The sequence below is a fragment of the Parasteatoda tepidariorum genome, chromosome 8 (genome assembly GCF_043381705.1).
Source record: "Parasteatoda tepidariorum isolate YZ-2023 chromosome 8, CAS_Ptep_4.0, whole genome shotgun sequence".
Lineage (NCBI taxonomy): Eukaryota > Metazoa > Arthropoda > Arachnida > Araneae > Theridiidae > Parasteatoda > Parasteatoda tepidariorum.
In genome coordinates, this window is record NC_092211.1 from 44,407,814 (window position 1) to 44,427,157 (window position 19,344).

The 19,344-nt window shown below is 29.5% G+C and overlaps 1 protein-coding gene across 1 annotated transcript; it reads right to left on the minus strand.

Annotated features, from left to right (window-relative positions):
• Nucleotides 1-720: 720 nt before the first annotated feature.
• LOC107451931 (putative leucine-rich repeat-containing protein DDB_G0290503) lies at nucleotides 721-17,366 on the minus strand. Its single transcript, XM_016068173.4, has 6 exons — nucleotides 17,103-17,366; nucleotides 15,193-15,302; nucleotides 13,438-13,462; nucleotides 7,979-8,140; nucleotides 5,900-6,055; nucleotides 721-3,752 (listed from the first exon to the last, which is right to left on the minus strand). The coding sequence occupies exons 1-6, from the start codon at nucleotides 17,170-17,172 to the stop codon at nucleotides 1,255-1,257; spliced, it is 3,021 nt and encodes a 1,006-aa protein (XP_015923659.2). The 5' UTR covers nucleotides 17,173-17,366; the 3' UTR covers nucleotides 721-1,254.
• Nucleotides 17,367-19,344: the final 1,978 nt, after the last annotated feature.

Here is a 19,344-nt window from a genome sequence, read left to right on the forward strand (position 1 = left end):
GAGTTAAGATATTAATTGCAGAATGATGCAGTGATTATATGCACAATAAAAAACTTTGAGCTAAAAAAAATTAAAGCACAAAAAAATTTGCTTAAAATGCTCCTTTTAAACTAGATTAAACGATAAGATGAGATTATATCCTTTAAATACAGAAATTAGAAAAAAGTTAAAGAAACTGTAAAAACAAATAAAATGAAATTCATTTGTTTTTACGGTTTGAAATGAAATGAAATTTATTTGTTTGTCCGATTATTTATTTAACAACAATAATAATAATATTTGGAGTAATTTGTAAAAAATCCAAATATTAAATTAGAAATTTAGAGAAATTAATAATATTCCTACACTTAATTAATCTTTTTAAAAGTTTGTGAAAAATTTATTAGTATTCTACAAGTACTTATAGCTAGTGAATTAAAAAAATGTCCCAAAATTCCAGTCAGATTTGAATTGTGCTATAAAAAGTTGCCAATGGGAAAAAAAGACATCGGAAAATTCAGGGTTATTGAAAATGGAGTACTACATGAAAGATCAAAGCACTTTCGTTGCTGAGCAATGTTGTGCCATCTTCTGATCATGTAATTTCCTGTTTGAGGACTAGTGTTAGAGGCTCTAATCATGTCATTCGACGCTGTTCAGTTTTTTCGGTGTCCAAGATATATTCCAACAAGCCTACAACCACTTCTGCTTTGTAGGGTGAAATGGAGTACCATATCGACAAAATCCAGCCACATTTATAAAAAGAGTAATTGAAAATATGCTCAAAAGAGCATACTGATATGCTGGCTCCCTATATGGTGACATTATGCAATATATGCTTTTTAAATCACTAAACAATTCTTCATTTTGAATAAAAATCTAAATTTTTTATCAAAATAATTTCTTGTGTGAATTTTGGGACACTTTGAATATTTTAGATAATTAATATTATCTCAAAATTATTTGATGATTAATAATAAAAATATTTAGGCTTTTAAGAAAAACTGCAAAAATCTTTAGTTTAGAATGCTATCAAATTTTAATTAAAATCTGTAAAGAAAAAACATCCTACATAACAAAGATTTATTGCATTTCTAATGAAATTATCAACAGCTAAATTTACAAATAAATATAATCAATGTAACAATGTAATGGCAAATTCTCAACAAAAAAAAATATCACTACAAAGAACATTGCATGTTTTAGAAAATAATCAAGGAACTTTAAATTTTTTTTTTTTCATTTGCTTGCACAATAACCTCTTGAAGTAGAAACTTATTTCCAAGGTAAATCATGAAAAGGATCTGACACTAACATAGATTTTCCAAACGCTTCATTGGGCTGAGTTTCTTTTATTGCTTTATTAATTTTAGAACTAATAAGTATGGTTTCTTCTTTTAAACTATTAAATTTATTTTTGACGGTAGAATTCAGGCTACCAATGATATTTTGTTTGCTTTCCTTTTGGACAGAATCTGCAAGATTTACATTTAATAGCTCTGTTTTCGGTTTTTTACTATTATTTAGAACATCAAAAGTTACACTGTTTTCAGAAGATGCTTTTCTTTTTTTGGATCTTGGTGAGGTTTGTTTTGTAGCCAATATACTTTTCTTCTGTTCCAAAGAGTTTAACATATCTTCTAGAATATGTATATTATTGATATTTTCATCCATATTTTGTTCCAAAGAGTTTAATGTATCATTTAGTGTCTGTATATTATTGCTGTTTTTATCCATATTTTGTTTCAAGTTTGTATCATCTAATGTATGTATATTGTAGCTGTTTTCACCCATATTTTGTTCCAAAGAGTTTAATGTATCATTTAGTGTCTGTATATTATTGCTGTTTTTATCCATATTTTGTTTCAAGTTTGTATCATCTAATGTATGTATATTGTAGCTGTTTTCATCTATATTTTGTTCCAAAGAGTTTAATGTATCATTTAGTGTCTGTATATTATTGCTGTTTTTATCCATATTTTGTTTCAAGTTTGTATCATCTAATGTATGTATATTGTAGCTGTTTTCATCCATATTTGGTTCTAAAGAGTTAATTGTACATTCTACTGGTTGTTCATTATTATTTTTTCCCATGGAACAGGTGGTTTCACCAATTTTATCTGTTTCCACTATAAAAGATTCTTTTCCTACTTCTCTGAAGTTGTTTGAAGTGTTCACAGAACATTTTGATCCAGAATCTATCGATTTTTTGCCGTAGAATTTTTTTACAACTCCACGTGTTTTACTGTTCCGATCTGTTTCTTTTATAAATGAATTTTTTTCTCTTCTATTGGATTCGTTTGATAAGTCTATACATCGGTTTAACTTAGCATCTAATGGCTGTTTATTATTATCATTTCCCCCTAAAATACACGTGTCATTACTCTTATCTTTATCAGTTACAAATGCATTTCTTTCTATTTTAGTAGATTCTTTTGAAGTATCTATAAAACAAATTAATTTAGCATCCATTTGCTGATCGCTAATGTTATTTTTTACAGTATTATATGATTCACTGCTTTTATAAGTTTCAGATATGAATGAATCTTTTCTGGATTCTTGTATAGTGTTTAGAGAACAGGATTCAACATGCTTTACTTTCTCACTACCACTGATCTTATCAGTGGTTGAATTAGAAATTCCCCTCTCTTTATCATCACAAGACAATTTCAATTTCTTAGATGCCATGAAATTATCCAGGGAAACATCTAACTTATGATGTTCAACTTGGCGTCTGATATTCGAAATAAATTTAGCAATATGCCTTTCCATGATCTCCTCCCTACATTTTCCACTAAAAAATTGTTCCATTTCCTTCTTTTTTTGTTGATTTTCTTTCTTTTCTTTTTTATGAACTTTTTTATGATTAAGAAATTGTTTTTTATCACTAAACATCTCTGAACAAACTAAACATTTATGAATTCTACCTTTATTTGTTACATGAGACTCTCGTTGGTTGGTGCCTGTCGGTGGTTTATTTGAATGTGAAACAAGATTTCTTGAATGATAATTAAATGAATCAGCATAGTGTTTATTACGTGAACTACCTAATGGACCAATATGATGTGGATTATGTAATAAACCAAAACGATCAGTTACCCGATTATCCAATTGACTACTTCTGAAATGATCTCCAAGAAGCCTATAGTCGCGAGGATCGCCTACAAAATTACTATCCAACATATTGTAAAGGGGAACAGATACAAAAGGTTGAATTAATGGTGGATCACTAGGATACTGTCTCACCCGACTATGAAATTTTTCCACTTCACGTTCTTTATCAAACAATTTATAAGATTGTTTACAGTGACCAGTAATGTAGAGATGACTATTTAATTGTTTTCTATTTTTAAAACTGGCTTGACATACTTCACAAAAACGAAGTCTAGTAGCTGGAGTTTCTTTTTTAGAAGGGTCACTTTTTAAATTTACATTTAAACTAGTTTGGATGCGAGAATGGGAGTTACTATCCACAGATGAATTATGCAAATTACTTGATATGTTTAGTAAACTGGATTTTTCATCACTTTTTAAATTTACATTTAAACTAGTTTGGATGCGAGAATGGGAGTTACTATCCACAGATGAATTATGCAAATTACTTGATATGTTTAGTAAACTGGATTTTTCATTGGCAGTACATTCTTTTAACTGTTTAAGCTTTTGTTTTTCTTTATTGTGCATTCTGTTATGTGAACGTCGAGCTTTCTTTGAACCTAATAGTGCTCCACATAATTCACAGACCACATTACTTTTTGGTGGCAGCTTCTTTTCTGAAAAATAGAAACATATTGAATAATAAACAGTTAAAAAAAAGAATTTAATAATAAGTTTAAAAAAATAGTATTTAATGATTGGAAAAATATGAAATTTTAGATTGCTATACCAAAAATTGCTGAATAAGCTGAACTTCCTATAAAACAAATTAAACTATAAAAGTTATGATTTTTATATATATAGTACAATAAAGACTATAAGAGTAATAGAAAAAAAACAAAGAAAATTAATAAATTTTATTTACTGTGAATAGGCTGCAAGTATATAGAGCTTATATAATAAGTTAAAAATATAGAGAAAACATGGAAAATAAAGATTAACCCCTTAACGATTGGTTATTTTTCAATAAAACGGTCATAAAAGTGCCTATTTTGCCAATTGTATCTAGTTTAAAATAAACTAACTATTTACAATTACCTTATAAATATTCTAAACTGCTATTTGGTATGTAAAATGAGAAATAAAATGTTTTCCGGGCAAAGGAAATGAATTACTTTTATTCTTATTTGCGTATTACTACTGAACGCTCCAGCCCCGAACAAAGAAAAATTGTTAAAATAAAATGTAAAAAATTTTTTAAAAATACATGAATAAAAATCCAGGAAGAAAAAGATGTAATCTCTACATCAGCTCATGCAATTATATCTGCAAAAAGGAGAACTTTCTGATATCGTATCAATGTAGCCAAAGCAAAATATATCAATATAATAGTGTGATAAGCACTAAAAAAAAAAAAGAAATAAAAAGTGAATAAAGATCACATTAAGTAATAAATATCACATAAAAACAGAACAAGACACAAAACGAAATCTATAAAGCAAGTAGCGAATTCAAATGAACTTACATGAACGGGAAACTTTTTTCTTTATTATTGAAAACAATTTCCTTATTAAATTTTAAAGTAATAATAAACAGCCCATTTTCATTCTGTTAACATACCTAAAGATGAAGAGAATCTATTTCATATCTTTAAACAAAAACTATTGAGAACATTAAGAAAGCCTTTTAAAATTTTTTGCGGACATAATCGTGTAATCTGATGAAGACATATCTTCTTTACCCCCAGTATTGTATTTATTTTTTTATAATTTCTGTTATTTAACTTTAATTTTCACTATAGTAGGATGATTGTAGAATTCAAGCATAATAGAAATTTAAAAGAATTGTATTAACGAGCCCACCTGAGACAAGTCTTAGAATGCATAACTAAAATATTGTATATCTGAAAAATTTATAATTAGGTTCTTCTAATAAAAAGCCTTATTCAGAAGTACTTCAGGTGTTTAAATTCTGCATGGAGTTGTAGAATTAAGAAATAAGGCTACATAAAAATAAATGCTGCCTTTGGTATCTAATTATTTTTCGGTTGCAAAATCTAGATTTGTGTCCATCACTCCACAAAAAACACATAATATGTGTCCACAAAAAACACATAATATGTGTCCACAAAAAACACATAATATGTACAAAAAAAAAAAACTTCCACAAATTTTTTCTTGTAAGGTCCTTTTTTGAGGTCAATTGCCAGGAGTACTAAGCTTGATAAAAAATGAAAGTGGGTTTGGCTTTTTCAAAAAAAGCCTGGTTTTTTTTGTGCATATCTTGAATTTGAGGAACAGCTTTAAGACTTTGATTAGCAATATTCTTTTTCAGGTGCACTACAGCCATTTGCCAGCCATGGTAGCCCCAATGCACTTCCATCAGTAGATCTGATCACACAATATGAACAGCCAACAATTGACCTTCATATTAAGGTCTGCCTTGTTTCAATCAACACACCTTGTGCGGGGTTCCCCTCTTTTTCTCGTACCTTGTACACTTGCAAAGGCTAACCTTTTGAAGGGGTATGAGTTTTTGACACAAATAATATGTCCATGCCGCATGAAGCCATAAGATTTGATAGCACTGGCAACATCAGTATTTTCCATTGATTATCCCTTAATCATTTCTCCAGCTAGCCAAATATTTCTCCAGCAAATATTTTCCAAAGAAACTTTTAGCAATAAACTGAACATATATAAATTGTACAAAGAAGCAGATATGAATGTTTAATAGGTACCCTTTTGCTGTAAAATTAAAAACATAAATTTTCAATAATTTTCAGGGAAAAAAGTAAGGATACAAAAATAAACTATATATGTACCAGTATTCTCCACAATATGTTTGATATTGGATCTTTTCTTTCGCTTCTTACGACTAGTAAAGCTAGGAATAATTGGCAAATTCTTTGGATCAGTTTGAGCAAGTGGAGAATTTTGCAACTCCTTCAAAAATTCAACGTCATAGCTAATCCTAATATCTGTTTTAAAGAAATGTTGCCATAATTAGTGAAAATAGTTATATAATTTTTTATACATAAAAACATTCAAATTATTTTTTTTAAATTTTAACATTTCATTAAATTTTAATATTTTTAAAAGAATCTTGTATTCATTTGGATTCATATTAACTTTGGACTATAAAAGAGGAACAAATACATCAATACAAATGTAGCTACTTGGATCTTTCTTGAAAGTATTTATATGGGCAAAATGATTGCTCGAAATCAGATCTAGCAGAACTTGGGAGTATTTAGTAATCTGGGTAATTAGTTTCTTGTTTACACTGATACAGGGATACTTTCAAATTGATACAGATTTGATTAGTCACAGATATTCAAACTGATTACATTTTTGTTTTATAATTTTACATGTTTGGTACATGATTTTATTTTTAATTGCATATTTGCATTATTTGTTTTTACAGCTACCCTTTATTTACACCAATTTTATCATAATTTCGAACTCGGCAATTAATTAGTATTCAGTAATAATTGCAATAGATTTTTTTAACAGTACAACAGCCGGGCCATTAGATTAATTACTTCGTGACATGGTTGATCAAAGATGATTTCATTGTAAATCACATTAATTCAATCATCTTTAGCTGATTTAGCACAATTTTTAAAATAAATGTTTTTTAAGCACAATAATAATACAACAGGCAAATTTCTGCATCTTACTTCGAATTTGAAATTGATTCTTTTTTGCTTTTCCCAAGCACAAAAAATTCTCTAGATTTCCGATTTTCAAGGAAATACCTCCGATTTTCAAGGAAATACCAAGTTATAAATAAATTTTATAAAGTTAGGAAAGTAACTTAAGAAAGTTAGTAATGAAATAAATTTTGTAGTTGTTATTTAAAGGAGAAAAACACTAGCAAGGAAATTTTTGTATACATTTGCTAAATTAGCTAGGTAGCTAAAAAGATAATACATTATTCTTTAATTTCATTATGATGTGAAAGTTTACAAACAATGTGTAATAAAACTTTAAAAAGTTATCTTTTTAAATGCTTACCTCAAACTGTTCTGTTAAGTAACGGATGCATTCCTACATACAGGATTTTTATTGTTTCTGCTATTTTACAGAAAAAGACTTATGAACAGAGTAATTTTTGAACAAATTTAAGAAATAAGTTAAAGAGCTTAGAAAGCTGTAGTACAAAGTTTTTATCCTGACACTTGTTTACAAAAAGCGCAAAAAATATACATATAGTAAATTTTTTATTTATTTATTTCTTTTTGCTGCTTCTCTGATAACTAATAATTAATTTTGTAATAATAAGTACAATAAAATTGCTGTTATAAGAACAAGAGCAGTTAAAAAAAAAATAGGGGAGAAGACTAAAATATGGATATTAATAATGCTGGATACTAAAAGAGTTTGAAAGAACAACAGCAGTCAAGGTTCATCGATCTTTAAATTACAGAAGTTATCATTAACAAATCTACAATTTTCCGATGATTACTTTTTATAATTAAATCGAATTAATTTACTTTCATAATTTGATTTTTTTCTGAAAACCCATGCTGCTAATTCTTCTCAATATAAGGCAAAAAAAGGGACTTTATTTACGAAAAAAGAAGTTCAAATTACCTTCCTTTCACACTTAGTTTTACATATTTTCCATCATACTAAACAAGCTTAATTTAAATTTCATTAAAAATACAAGAAAACCTTTATGCATAAACTAGACATTAATCATAGTCCATTTGCTATTTTTACATTGAATAGTGCATGTTTTGATGTTATTTACCTTTAAGAATTTTTCGTAAAAATCCATTTAACGTACTTGCCAATGTTCCGACAAGTCCGGACATGGGACTGTATTATATTACTTTTAAATTTTTTATTTATAATATTATGGTATGAAGCAAATGATTAATTAAATCCATACTTACTTGTCATAAAATTGTCTAATGTCTGTTTTTCACTAAGAGAACTGCATGAGGAAGATTTCGAGGAGACAGTTGTGGCAGGTGCTGTAGTCGGTAGTGGAAATGAAGATTCCTTAATTTGTACATTCTCATGCAAGATATCTTTTTTTAGAGATTTCCCTTCATCTAAAAGGATTGATTTTTAAGTTCTATTCTGTTATAATAAAAAGAAGATATAGAATCATATCTAGTTTAATAAAGTACAATTTATTTTGGATGCTGACTAACATTTGGCTTTCAAAGTCTATTAATAATATTTTTTTGACTTTTAACTATCTTCAAAATATTTTTCAATACTATCATTTAGCCAGAAGCAAATGAATTCAAATACTTTTTAATTAAAACAAACAAAATTGTCATTTTTCCTAACGAAATCCTTATGCCATTTTTTCTTATAAAAGTTATAGCTTTTTAAAATTATTTTCTGGCTAGTGTGGGTTGCAAATTAACGATAGCGCATTTGCCATTTTAAATAAATTTCTAGCTTTTTAAATTTCTGCAGGTCAGTATACTAATTACTTTATTACACCTTATAATGGTGTGGTTAGTATAGAGGGCTAATTGCAGATGATGATGAAAACAGGATCATAAAAATGACAGCTTATGATAAAAATTGGATCATTATCACAATAAATATCTGATTCATTAGCAGTTGCAGAGCTCGAGATACAAAATTAAAAGAATATTTTATCCAAACGACTTTCTGAGTGAAATAATAAATTATGCATAATAATATGGATAATTACAGGCCATGAGAGATAACCCCCCCATGACTTGTTTAGTCAAAAGCCATATTAAAAGTGGTATGCAATCAATGCTTTGTAGCACAGGAGAAATCCATTATAGGCACATTATGGAAAAAGGACACTGCCGAAAGAAAAGCCAATTCAGCCAACTTCACAATAACAGGGTGCGTAGTCAAATCGTTCAACAAAAAATAAGCACCTTTTAAGCACTCAAAAAATATTTTTAAGTACTATATACATTAACAAAATAATTTTCAAAGACTATACAGGATCATGAGAAAATAACTAGTTTCTGACAAAGAACTCTTTTCTTGATTATATTAGCCGTTATAAAATGATCGAGAGATTTTCCGGTTCGATATCAGAGGGTGGAAAATGAAGTCTGAAATTGAGAATATCTTGCAAAATACAGCAGACAGAAGCACATGAGAAGGCAATAATCTCACTGAATCCAGCTCAGTAGACGCACATATGGACCCACAAGTATTTCCATCAAACATGTAAAATTATCGGCGCTTTCATACGCTATGGATCTACCGTACACAGAAATGAATTTTGAAAACGCTGAATAGAAGAATGAGAAAAGCACGCTTTTGCATAATATGTGGCGAAAATCGACATGGTAATGAAAAAAAATTTCATTTTTGATGAAGGAAATTAAGCATTTTTTAAAAACACCCAATGAAAAAGCACCTTTAAGGGCTTTTAAATTGAAAATAAACTATTAAGGCTTTTAAATAACTACTACATTAATAAGGGCCTTTAAATAACAAAAGTTGAAAAAAAGCATCTTTAAGTACTTTTTAAAAAAGCTATGCACTATGGATAATATTTTGGCTTCAGCTTAGTTACCAAAAAGACCGCGCAAATTAATATAACCCTGCAACTGAAACATTTTTGTGGTAAAAGAAATAAAATAGCTTAAAGAGTTAAAAATAGATTTTGATGCTCAATTTTGTTGCAGCAGTAAATTAATAAGTTATAAATTTGTATTGAATTAAAAAGTTAGCTAATAATTTGATTTTGCATTGAATTAAAAGTTAGTGATTGTTCAGAAGAGAATAAAATATTCATATTTGCTTTGTTTAAAATGTAATAAAAGTTAAATAATTGAATTAAGAATTATTAAAAAAAATAATTTATGAGATTAAAGAAATTTTAAATTAGGAAATATGTAATGCCTATAACGGCAGATACCTTACTTAAAAGGAGTATTGTTATAAAATTACTAAATTCAGTTACTTTATAATTTTATTATCAAATGAATTTTAATATTTAAAAGCATTCAATTTTATGCAAATTATTGACTAAGATAACTGGAAAATATTTTTAATGTTTAAAACATTTAATGTTTATATAAAAATTGCCATAATTCTCATCAAAATGACAAAATACTTAAACATATGACCCTTCATTGGACAACCTACTGTACTCAAAAAGGTTATGCATCTCTACCCCAGACAGAACTCTGATACAATAAACAGTAAAAGATGATTGATCATGAGAGATAAATTTATTTAATGCAGTGTATTATTTCTTTTTATTCAAATTTTTTAATCACATGATTATGATTGCATAGATGTCAACTTGTTAGAAGCAAATATAGGAACAGCAAGATAAGCATTTTGAACTAACACTATGTAATAACATGTAAATACAGCATCTCACCTGTACATTTATAATAATTTATATGTATTGTAATCAGGGTTTCCGCTACGGTAGCTTTTTTCGCAAAATGCGAAAAGACCCCTCAAAAATGCTAAAATTCAACAAAGCATTTTCGCATTTTTGCTAAAGGATTTTACTAAATTCCATTTTAAAAAAAAGCTTCCGCGAAAAACCATGACGCTAACATCCATGAAAAAAACTTGATCAAACAAGAAGGAGAAAAAATCTAAATATCTTTCGCAAGAAGAACCACGTTCACGAAAAAAACGTGATCAAACGAGATGAAGCATAGCGATCAACAAAAATGGCTAGATTATTAATGATTAATATTGAGGGCCCTGAAAGTGCATTTAACTTTCAAGAAGCATTTGTAAAATGGGCAAACATGAAAGAAAGGAAGATTGTTAATTATAAATCAAAATGTTTTGATAAATAATAAATGTGTTTTTTTTTGTTATAGGTATTCTTTTTGATATTCTTGTACATTAAGCTATTCTTTGTCACATAACTTACAGTACTTGTTTGATATAAAGTAATTTTATAAGCCTAATGGCATTTTAGCATTTTGCTAAAACTTTTTTTCAGATTTTAGCTTTTTTGCTAATGAATTTTTAGACTCAGCTTAAACCCTGATTGTAATATATCATAGCATTTATTTAATCCTAGCAAAATAATAAATATAAGCTTTTTCAAATAAACATTCCGATGGGCAATAACGAGAAGTTTAACTTACTTTTACTTAGCTCATAAAAAATAAATTAAAAACCAATAATGAAAACTGGGGTATTCAATTTAAAAACCATAGCTTTATTCATTTGGACAATGCTACAAATAGAACTAATTTAGCCTTTTCAGGGATGAGATTGGCCAAGAATGATATTTTTTAAACAGAAAAAAAAAAGTACAGATGAATACAAAACTGGCTCTTCATAGCTTTTTATCCATAGAACTAGCAATTGTTAACCTTGAAATAAATCACATGAATACGAAATGATAAGTTTGATATTTAAATTATGTAAATATTAACCGCACTTTGTAATTTTTAAACTATGCAAAAGTTAATCGCAATATATGACTTTTTATTTGAGGTAATACAAATCGGGGTGTTTTAATTTTGGAAGAATAGCAATATTAGATTTGAAAATTGCGTGAATACAAATTCTTAAATTGCAATGGGTGTTTTTTTGAATAATTCGAATCACAATGATTGGCTTCTAAATCAAGTGAGGATAAATGGTGATGCGAAATTTTATATAACATTAATACAAATCACAATGTATAATTTTCAAATCATGGAAATATGAAGTGTAGTTTTAAAAAAATGATGTAATTGGTGGATAAAAATTGGATACTGGAATTTAAAACTGTGATTTTTAATGTGTGATTGTGAATGTGTGATTTTTAAGTTATTCAATTAAAAATACTAGGTTTTTAAATCTATCTTGTATGATAGTGCATACTCTTAGGTCACGTGAATATGTAACTAAGTCAATAATTTTTCAATTGTGTGAATATGAATCGCAGATAAAAAAAAAGATCCATTAGTGCAGAAATTGTTATATTTTCGGTTTTTGAATAAGAAAAAAATATCGTCAGGGGTCTGTTTAGAAAAATTGAATGGACCCTTCAGAAAAATATCTTTTCATAAAAACGGACCCTTCACAAAATATCTTTTCATAAAAATGGACCCTTCACAAAATATCTTTGCATAAAATCGGACCCTTCACAAAATATCTTTGCATAAAATCGGACCCTTCACGAAATAATTTATCCTTTAATCGGACCCTTCACAAGTTTGTTTATCTTCATTATTGTTTTGTTAATAGAATAAACTCTTGCTAGAGAGGGGGGGGGGAAGAAAGATGGATGTAAACAAACTAAGTTTTGTTATCGGCAGACACTTCTTCCTTTATTCATCCGAAATTAATATTATGCGTTCAGCAGTATAGGCTAAATACCAAATATTTGCCTGTCGCATCTCTAATTTAGTAGCAGCAATTGATGTTTATTTTTTAAATTGTAATTTTTTCTAACTATAATTTTACAGTGTTGAGCATAATTTTGTACGTCATTACAATTTAAAAACTAATTGAAAAAGTTTTTTGTAAAAACAGGACCCTATTTGCACAAAAGCAGGACACTGGTTGAAAGAATGTGACTTAACGTTTATTTTGTATTCACAAATTACTAGTAATTTTTTCACAATTTTACAAAAACTGACCTTTCACAAAATGTCTGGACAGTCCCCTGATTGTGTACACGAGTAGAAAATTGACAAATGCAAATTTTTTATGTCCCTATCAAGGTCACTGGAGTGGAACAACAGCAGGTAAAAGGGAAAGTATTTTTGTGTTCCAATAAAAGAACTAGAGGGCGTTTTTATAAAATTCTATTGAAAAGGGAACAAATTTCCTAACTGTTCCTGGTTTTTTCCTGTTACTTTGTGGATTTCTAATCAAAATAATTGGAAGCAAAATAAATAAAAAAAACAATCTATGAAAAATCAAATAATTTAATTTAAATAGCTCTTTTTCTTTACTTTGAAACAAACATCTAAAAGAATTTTTTTTTTGTTCCCATTAAAGATCACTAATAAAAATATTGCAACAGGATTTCATTAAAACTTGGAGATTCAGTTCCCATAAGAATTGATATTGCTTAGAAAGTTTATAAAGAGACTTTTGAGAGATATATAGCTTAGAGAGTTATAAAGGTTCTCTAAGAGTGAAAAGATTGAGAAACATTTATCTTGATAATAGAATAATGATGAACAATATAATGAGAAAATAAATTTTGTAAATTAGTGTTTCTCAACAGAAAAATATAATAAAATGAATAGTAATAGAAGAGCAATCCTCATTCATTTCAATTTCAAGCAAACTTCTTAATATACAATTATCAGATAAGTGATATGTCTATCAAGCCAAATATAACTGATTGAATATAAAAAAGATAATTCATCAAAATAATGATATTAATGAAAATAAAATACAGTTCTACCAATCTCACCTTCTCCTTTTTCTTCATCAGATATCTAAAATAAAAAATATAATAATTGAAAAAATTATTTATTTATAATTAAATCACAGTTAAAAAATAATCAAATTTCCGATTTCAATTTATAAATCAGCATAAAAAAAGAATATACAAAAACAATACTTTTAAAATGCAATATTACAATTGTTAAAAATACTTATGTATTAGCACATGAACATAACTAACTACTGAACAAAAGTCATAGCAATTATAGAGAGGATGTCAAAGTTCAATCAAAATAGTCATTAAAAATATTTTGAATAGTTGTAACTATTCACAACATATCAGCAGGAGGCTAAATTGCTTTTTGCTAAAATTAAATAAAATAAAATAATGAATTTAAAAAGGAACAAATTTACAAAAAAAAAAAAATTTATTAAAATGTTAGGAAAATTTGGTTTGAACGTATATTTTTCTTAGCACAAATAACAAATTATCGACATTTACAACAAATTGCTAATCATTCTTTGTAAGTTCACATGAATATTGGAACTTCTTCATTATTTTGAAGATTTTGAGTTCTTCAGTAAATATTTGTGGTAAAGTTTGCAATCTTCATTTGTATCACTAGGCAGATAAACACAAACCGCAAGAATCAACATTTTCATCAATATATTCATCAACATTTTCATCAATTTGATGTATAACATCAAACCTGATGTTTGAGACATTTTCACCAAAGTGTAAATTGTTAAAATAAATGAAAAACAAATTTTTTTCGAATTTTTTTTTTTCTTTTTAAATTTCCTTTCTGTAAAAAGAAAAAAAAACTACAGGTTTTTAACTTTTAAATTGTGGCGTTTAGAAGTGAGTTCAGCAAAAAAGTTTAAAAAAAATCTTATTTTCTAATTCTATAAATTAGATTTTTTAATCAAAATTACAGAATAAAATGAGTTTTTGTTTTTTCCTTCTAGTTACCAGTGGCAGATCCAGCGGGGGGGGGGGGGGAANTTAAGATTAGGGGGATAATAATTTTTTTAATGGTTTACAAAAGAAAAAAAATATTTAAAATTATTTAAGGGGGCATATACACCTAGGTAGGTTGGAAAAATCGACTTTTTTTCTCCATCTAATTATGTTCTTCACTGATTGATTTGGATGTTGAAAAAATCATTGACAGATTTGCCAAAGTTTCTAAAAAACGTATTACATTTATTATTTAAAGATTTTGAATACTTGAATTATTTATGCATTGTTCTATTGTTCATTATGAAAAAAAAAATAAATGAAAAGACTAGCATTAAAAACCCCAGTTCTTTTTTTTCTTAAAATAAATAAATAAATAAATTTTTTTATAAGAAAATTAATTGTGGGGGGGGTCTGAGTCTAACACCCCAAGGAAAAATTTCTGGATCTGCCCCTGCTAGTTACACTAACAGAAAAGTTGAGACTGTCTATTTTCTCTTTTAATAAGTATTATAGAATAGAAAACAAGGTTATGAAATTTGAAAAAACAAAATTTCAGCAGAACAATCTAAGAAGATGGGACCAAATGCAAATGACTTGATTGCCTACCCATGTGACAGTTGCAAATGCTAATCACCGCTGTATTTACGAGATGCAAATCACTAACAAAATGCAATGATACGGGTATTACTAAAGCAATTCTCAATCTTTATGATGTGCTCTGCCTCTTTGTAACACTTTTGAGGCACTCTATATTTTTTATTATGAAGAAACACAAAAATAGCACTTCAATTGAAAGATAATAAATAAAATATAACATACCAAGTCTATGCATTCAATCTTTTTCTCAACAACCTCCCAAGTAATTGATTGATCAGAATCTGAAACGTCTTCATTTGCTTTAACATCTAAATTTCTTGAAGATGAATTTCCTTTAATAGAGAATTATATGCTTTATTATATGGTAGAGTTGCAAATTTTGTATGTTGGGAGGAACAAACTGTACCTGTGATAATGAGCGATCCCATATCTGTTAACCAAAAATTCATTTGAAAAACAACATAATAAGCATAAGAAAATTCATATCTGTTTCTGTTTTACAAATAAATTTTCATAAATCAGGAAAATCATTTACGATTAAAATTCCGGATGTAGAAATGGGCATATTTCCATTTCATGATCTGTAACACCAACTACAATCGCCAAGGACCAAATTGATTTTAATCACGAAAAGTTCGAAAAAATAATATGCAGATGTTTGATTGGTGTGGGTGGAGAGGGGGGTACATTTCAACAACTAGAATTTCTGCCTTCTAATATTGCTTAATGATTGGCCAATATGCCAGCGAATAAGCTTTAATTATGCATAAATGTTAACATTTAGTTTTAAGCACTTTCTTTTTATCGCTGTCGTGTTACTCTATGGAGCAAGTTATAACATTTCAAAAGTAAAAACACAGTTTTGATTTTAAAACTGTTTATCTACCATTAATCTTTTAATAAGGTAAGTGACATTTATTCATCTACTAGTTTATTTAATTCTGCTTCTAACTGTATTATTTATTAGTAATAAATCTTTTTCTAAGGTGGTTGATTATACTTTAACGAAAATGTCTGTACCAGGGGCAGATTTGAACAGAGCTTAGGAGGCACCTTTCAACAGTGTTGAAAAGTGCCCCGGGCTTATTATTTCTTAAAAAGAAATCTTGCAGAAGTCATTAGTCTGCAAAAAGCCCATTAATTATGGTTGTTATACTCAACCTTTTCAGTAAAGCATTATTCTAAAAGTTTTGAAAAACATGTGAATGTGTTCAAGGAAGCATGTTTGTAAAATTTTTTTCAATAATAATAAATTTTTTTTAAAAGCTTAAGCATTGTTGTTAAAGCTGCATTGTTGTTAAAAATAGATGCGAGAAATTCGTGAATTTTGAAATTGGTTTATAGAATGCGCGAATTTCTCGCGGTAATCATTTTTTAATGCGAGAATATAAAAAACTATGTGAGATTCTCGCGTTCTCGCGCTGTAGTGAAAACACTGGGTGGGGCAGATAGTTTCTGTAAAGCATGATTACCAATGCTTTAGGAAATACTGTTCCTCCTGCATTTGTTTTCCCGAGGGCAAGATTCCATGACTCTATGTTATTTGGGTCATATTGTTATTTGGAGCACAGCTGATAACATCTTCCCCACAATGGTGATCCAGGTCACCAATGTGGAGAAGATGTTATGCTAACCTTCATCTATTTAAAGGTACTTCAAGATAGAATCGAGTTAACACGTCTTTTATGCTATTGACTTGGAATTGTACATTTGTAGTGGTAGACACACTACACAATTTCTTTTAATTTTTTTTTATTGTTAGAAAGTTAAAAAACTGCTCGCTTGCCTTTTTTTAGTTTTAAAATTTACCGCCAAAATAATTCATATTTAAGAATAACACATTTTAGTTTCTAAACATATAAGAACTAAGGCTAAAATTCAAGACAAAAAAAATTATTTTTTTGAAAAAATAATTATTATTTTCCCTCAATCCCCAGTTTCGCAAAAAGAATTATTATTTTCCCTCTATCCCCAGTTTAGAATCAGAATCATTATGTATTGTATTCCTAGTACCATAAAATCCCATTTCATGTTATATAAAAAGGGAAAGTAATGTAATCAATTACATATTTTAATGTAAAACCTCCTGAAATAAATATTAGACTCGAATAAAACATACAAGTTTATCTTACCATCTTTCTCCTTTTTGATAATTACAGGAGATTGCTCCGTAACTGCGCATGTTTCGTCAATAATTTCCATTACGAACTTTTTAGACAAAGAAAATTAACAAATTTGAAAGCGAAAATAATGAAAAAAGAAAATAATAAACAACGAATTTAAGTCATTTTTGTGACTCGCGGCTTTCGATATTGCAATCGCGCAGTTCGGTAAATAATAGGCTTATTTCTGTACGTTTAAAGTTCTGTTTACTGGTTTGGTTTATTGGGTTATGTGCTCAATTAAGACTTATAAGCCTTTGTCAGAGAAGGACATCACAAAGAATACATCCAGGGTTACGGCGGGATTCGAACCCGCCACCTCCACGCTTAACAGAGCGTTTGGCGGGAGATACCGATCTGTCAGGGAGGCCCCTAAGTTATGTTACTATAGTAAAATCAAATAAGGAACCACAATAGCCGAATGGATTGGTCGTCAGCTAAACACTTCCAATTACGCTCGTCCCGCAGTGGACTGAATGATCGCAAAGACACTGTTGCCAGTAGAACACAGAAGTCGAGCATCGCTGACTGTGGTCAGTAAGCGGGTCGGTGACCACGTTGATCAGTCTGCGTAGCAGTATCGGTCCTTGTTAAACTTTTCTACCGTAAAGTGCTCGACTTCGCACGCAGGTCGTCGGGCCACCAAAGCAGGGGAGCCATCGCCTCAGCAGAGGATCAAAATTGCGATGGCATGTCTTCAGATCATCCTCAGGGATGTCGCCAATAGCCCATTGTGCAGCTCTAGTGCGACGTAAATAAAGTTCCTACCTACCATTACTCTCATTCTTAAATGATCAGCTGTGTAGGAATTGCATATAGTGAGAATGGCCCTTTTGTGGATAAATATGCTGTAGAGAATAGAAGCTAATTTAAACACAAAAAATGAGAATATGTTGGATGAATTACCCTGCTTAATGACTTACATTGTGTAACAAATTTTTGCTATTTTGCTCTGTTTTTTCTTTTCTTTAAATAATGAGATTTTAAAAAAACAAAAGGTGCTTATGTTGTAGTTGTAGTTCATTTACGTCGCACTAGACCTGCACAATGGGCTATTGGCGACGGTCTGGGAAGCATCCTTGAGGATGATCCGAAGATATGCCATTGCAATTTTGATCCTCTGCAGAGGGGATGGCTCTCCTGCTTTGGTAGTTCGACAACCTGCGAGTGAAGTTGAGCGCTTCACGGTAGAACAGTTTAACGAGGAACGATACCGCGCACCCTCGGTCCCTACTCAAACTGATCAAAGTTTTAACCCACCCACTTACTGACGCAGCCAGTGATGCTTGACTTCTGTGCTCTACTGGGAACCGTGTCGTTACGATCAGTCCACTGCGGGACTTTTACACTAGAAGTGAATAGAACAAGTACGAGTATTTGCTCTTTTTCAGCAACTTTTCATTTGTGCAATTTTATAGAAAATATTATTAAGATTAATGTCCCGCAGTGGACTGATTGTTAAGACACGGTTCCCAACAGATCACCGAAGTCAAGCATCACTGGCTGTGGTCAGTGGATCAGTCCACTGAGTGGATGACCACTTGGATCAGTCTGCGTAGGGACCGAGGGTGTGCGGTATTGGTCCTCGTTAAACTGTTCTACCGTAAAGTGCTCGACTTCGCGTGCAGGTCGTCGGGCTACCGAAGCGGGGGTGCCATCCCCTCTGCGGAGGATCAAAATTGTGATGGCATGTCTTCGGATCATCCTCAGGAATGTTTCCTAGACCGTCGCCAATAGCCCATTGTGCAGCTCTAGTGCGACGTAAATGAACAAAAAAAAATATCAAGATTAATAAAAATTTAAATTGAATCTTCAATATTTTTTTGATGAATTTTCTCATAAATTTTACTTTAGGAATCCTTTGCGTTGCGGTTCCTTTAAAATACGTACAACAATTGCGCTAAACTATCTGATTTCGTGACCCTTACCTTATGGTGTAACTCTAACGGTAGGTTTAATAATAAAATGTTCTTAACCATAAATGTCTCCTGATGAAGTACTGTTTTGCAAACACACATTTATATCTTCATATTTATATTTTCATTTATATTTTAATTGTAAAGATTTTATATATGTCTTATTTCTATTTTATATAAAACAAATTTGGTTTCAGCTGCCTTCAGCTGCCTTTTCCAATTTGATTTAATGATTTAATATTTCAATGTACTAAGTCGAAAACTTTAAAAATTAAAATAAAATAAAATAAATCATG

Bases quoted from the DNA above. Each gene is read 5' to 3' on its own strand.
- LOC107451931 (XM_016068173.4), bottom strand. From the start codon at position 17,172: ATGGAAATTATTGACGAAACATGCGCAGTTACGGAGCAATCTCCTGTA. The intron at 8,141-13,437 runs GTGAGATTGGTA...CAATCCTTTTAG, and splicing joins TGATGAAGAAAAAGGAGAAG to ATGAAGGGAAATCTCTAAAA. The intron at 6,056-7,978 runs GTAAGTATGGAT...TCTTTAAAACAG, and splicing joins ATTAGACAATTTTATGACAA to ATATTAGGATTAGCTATGAC.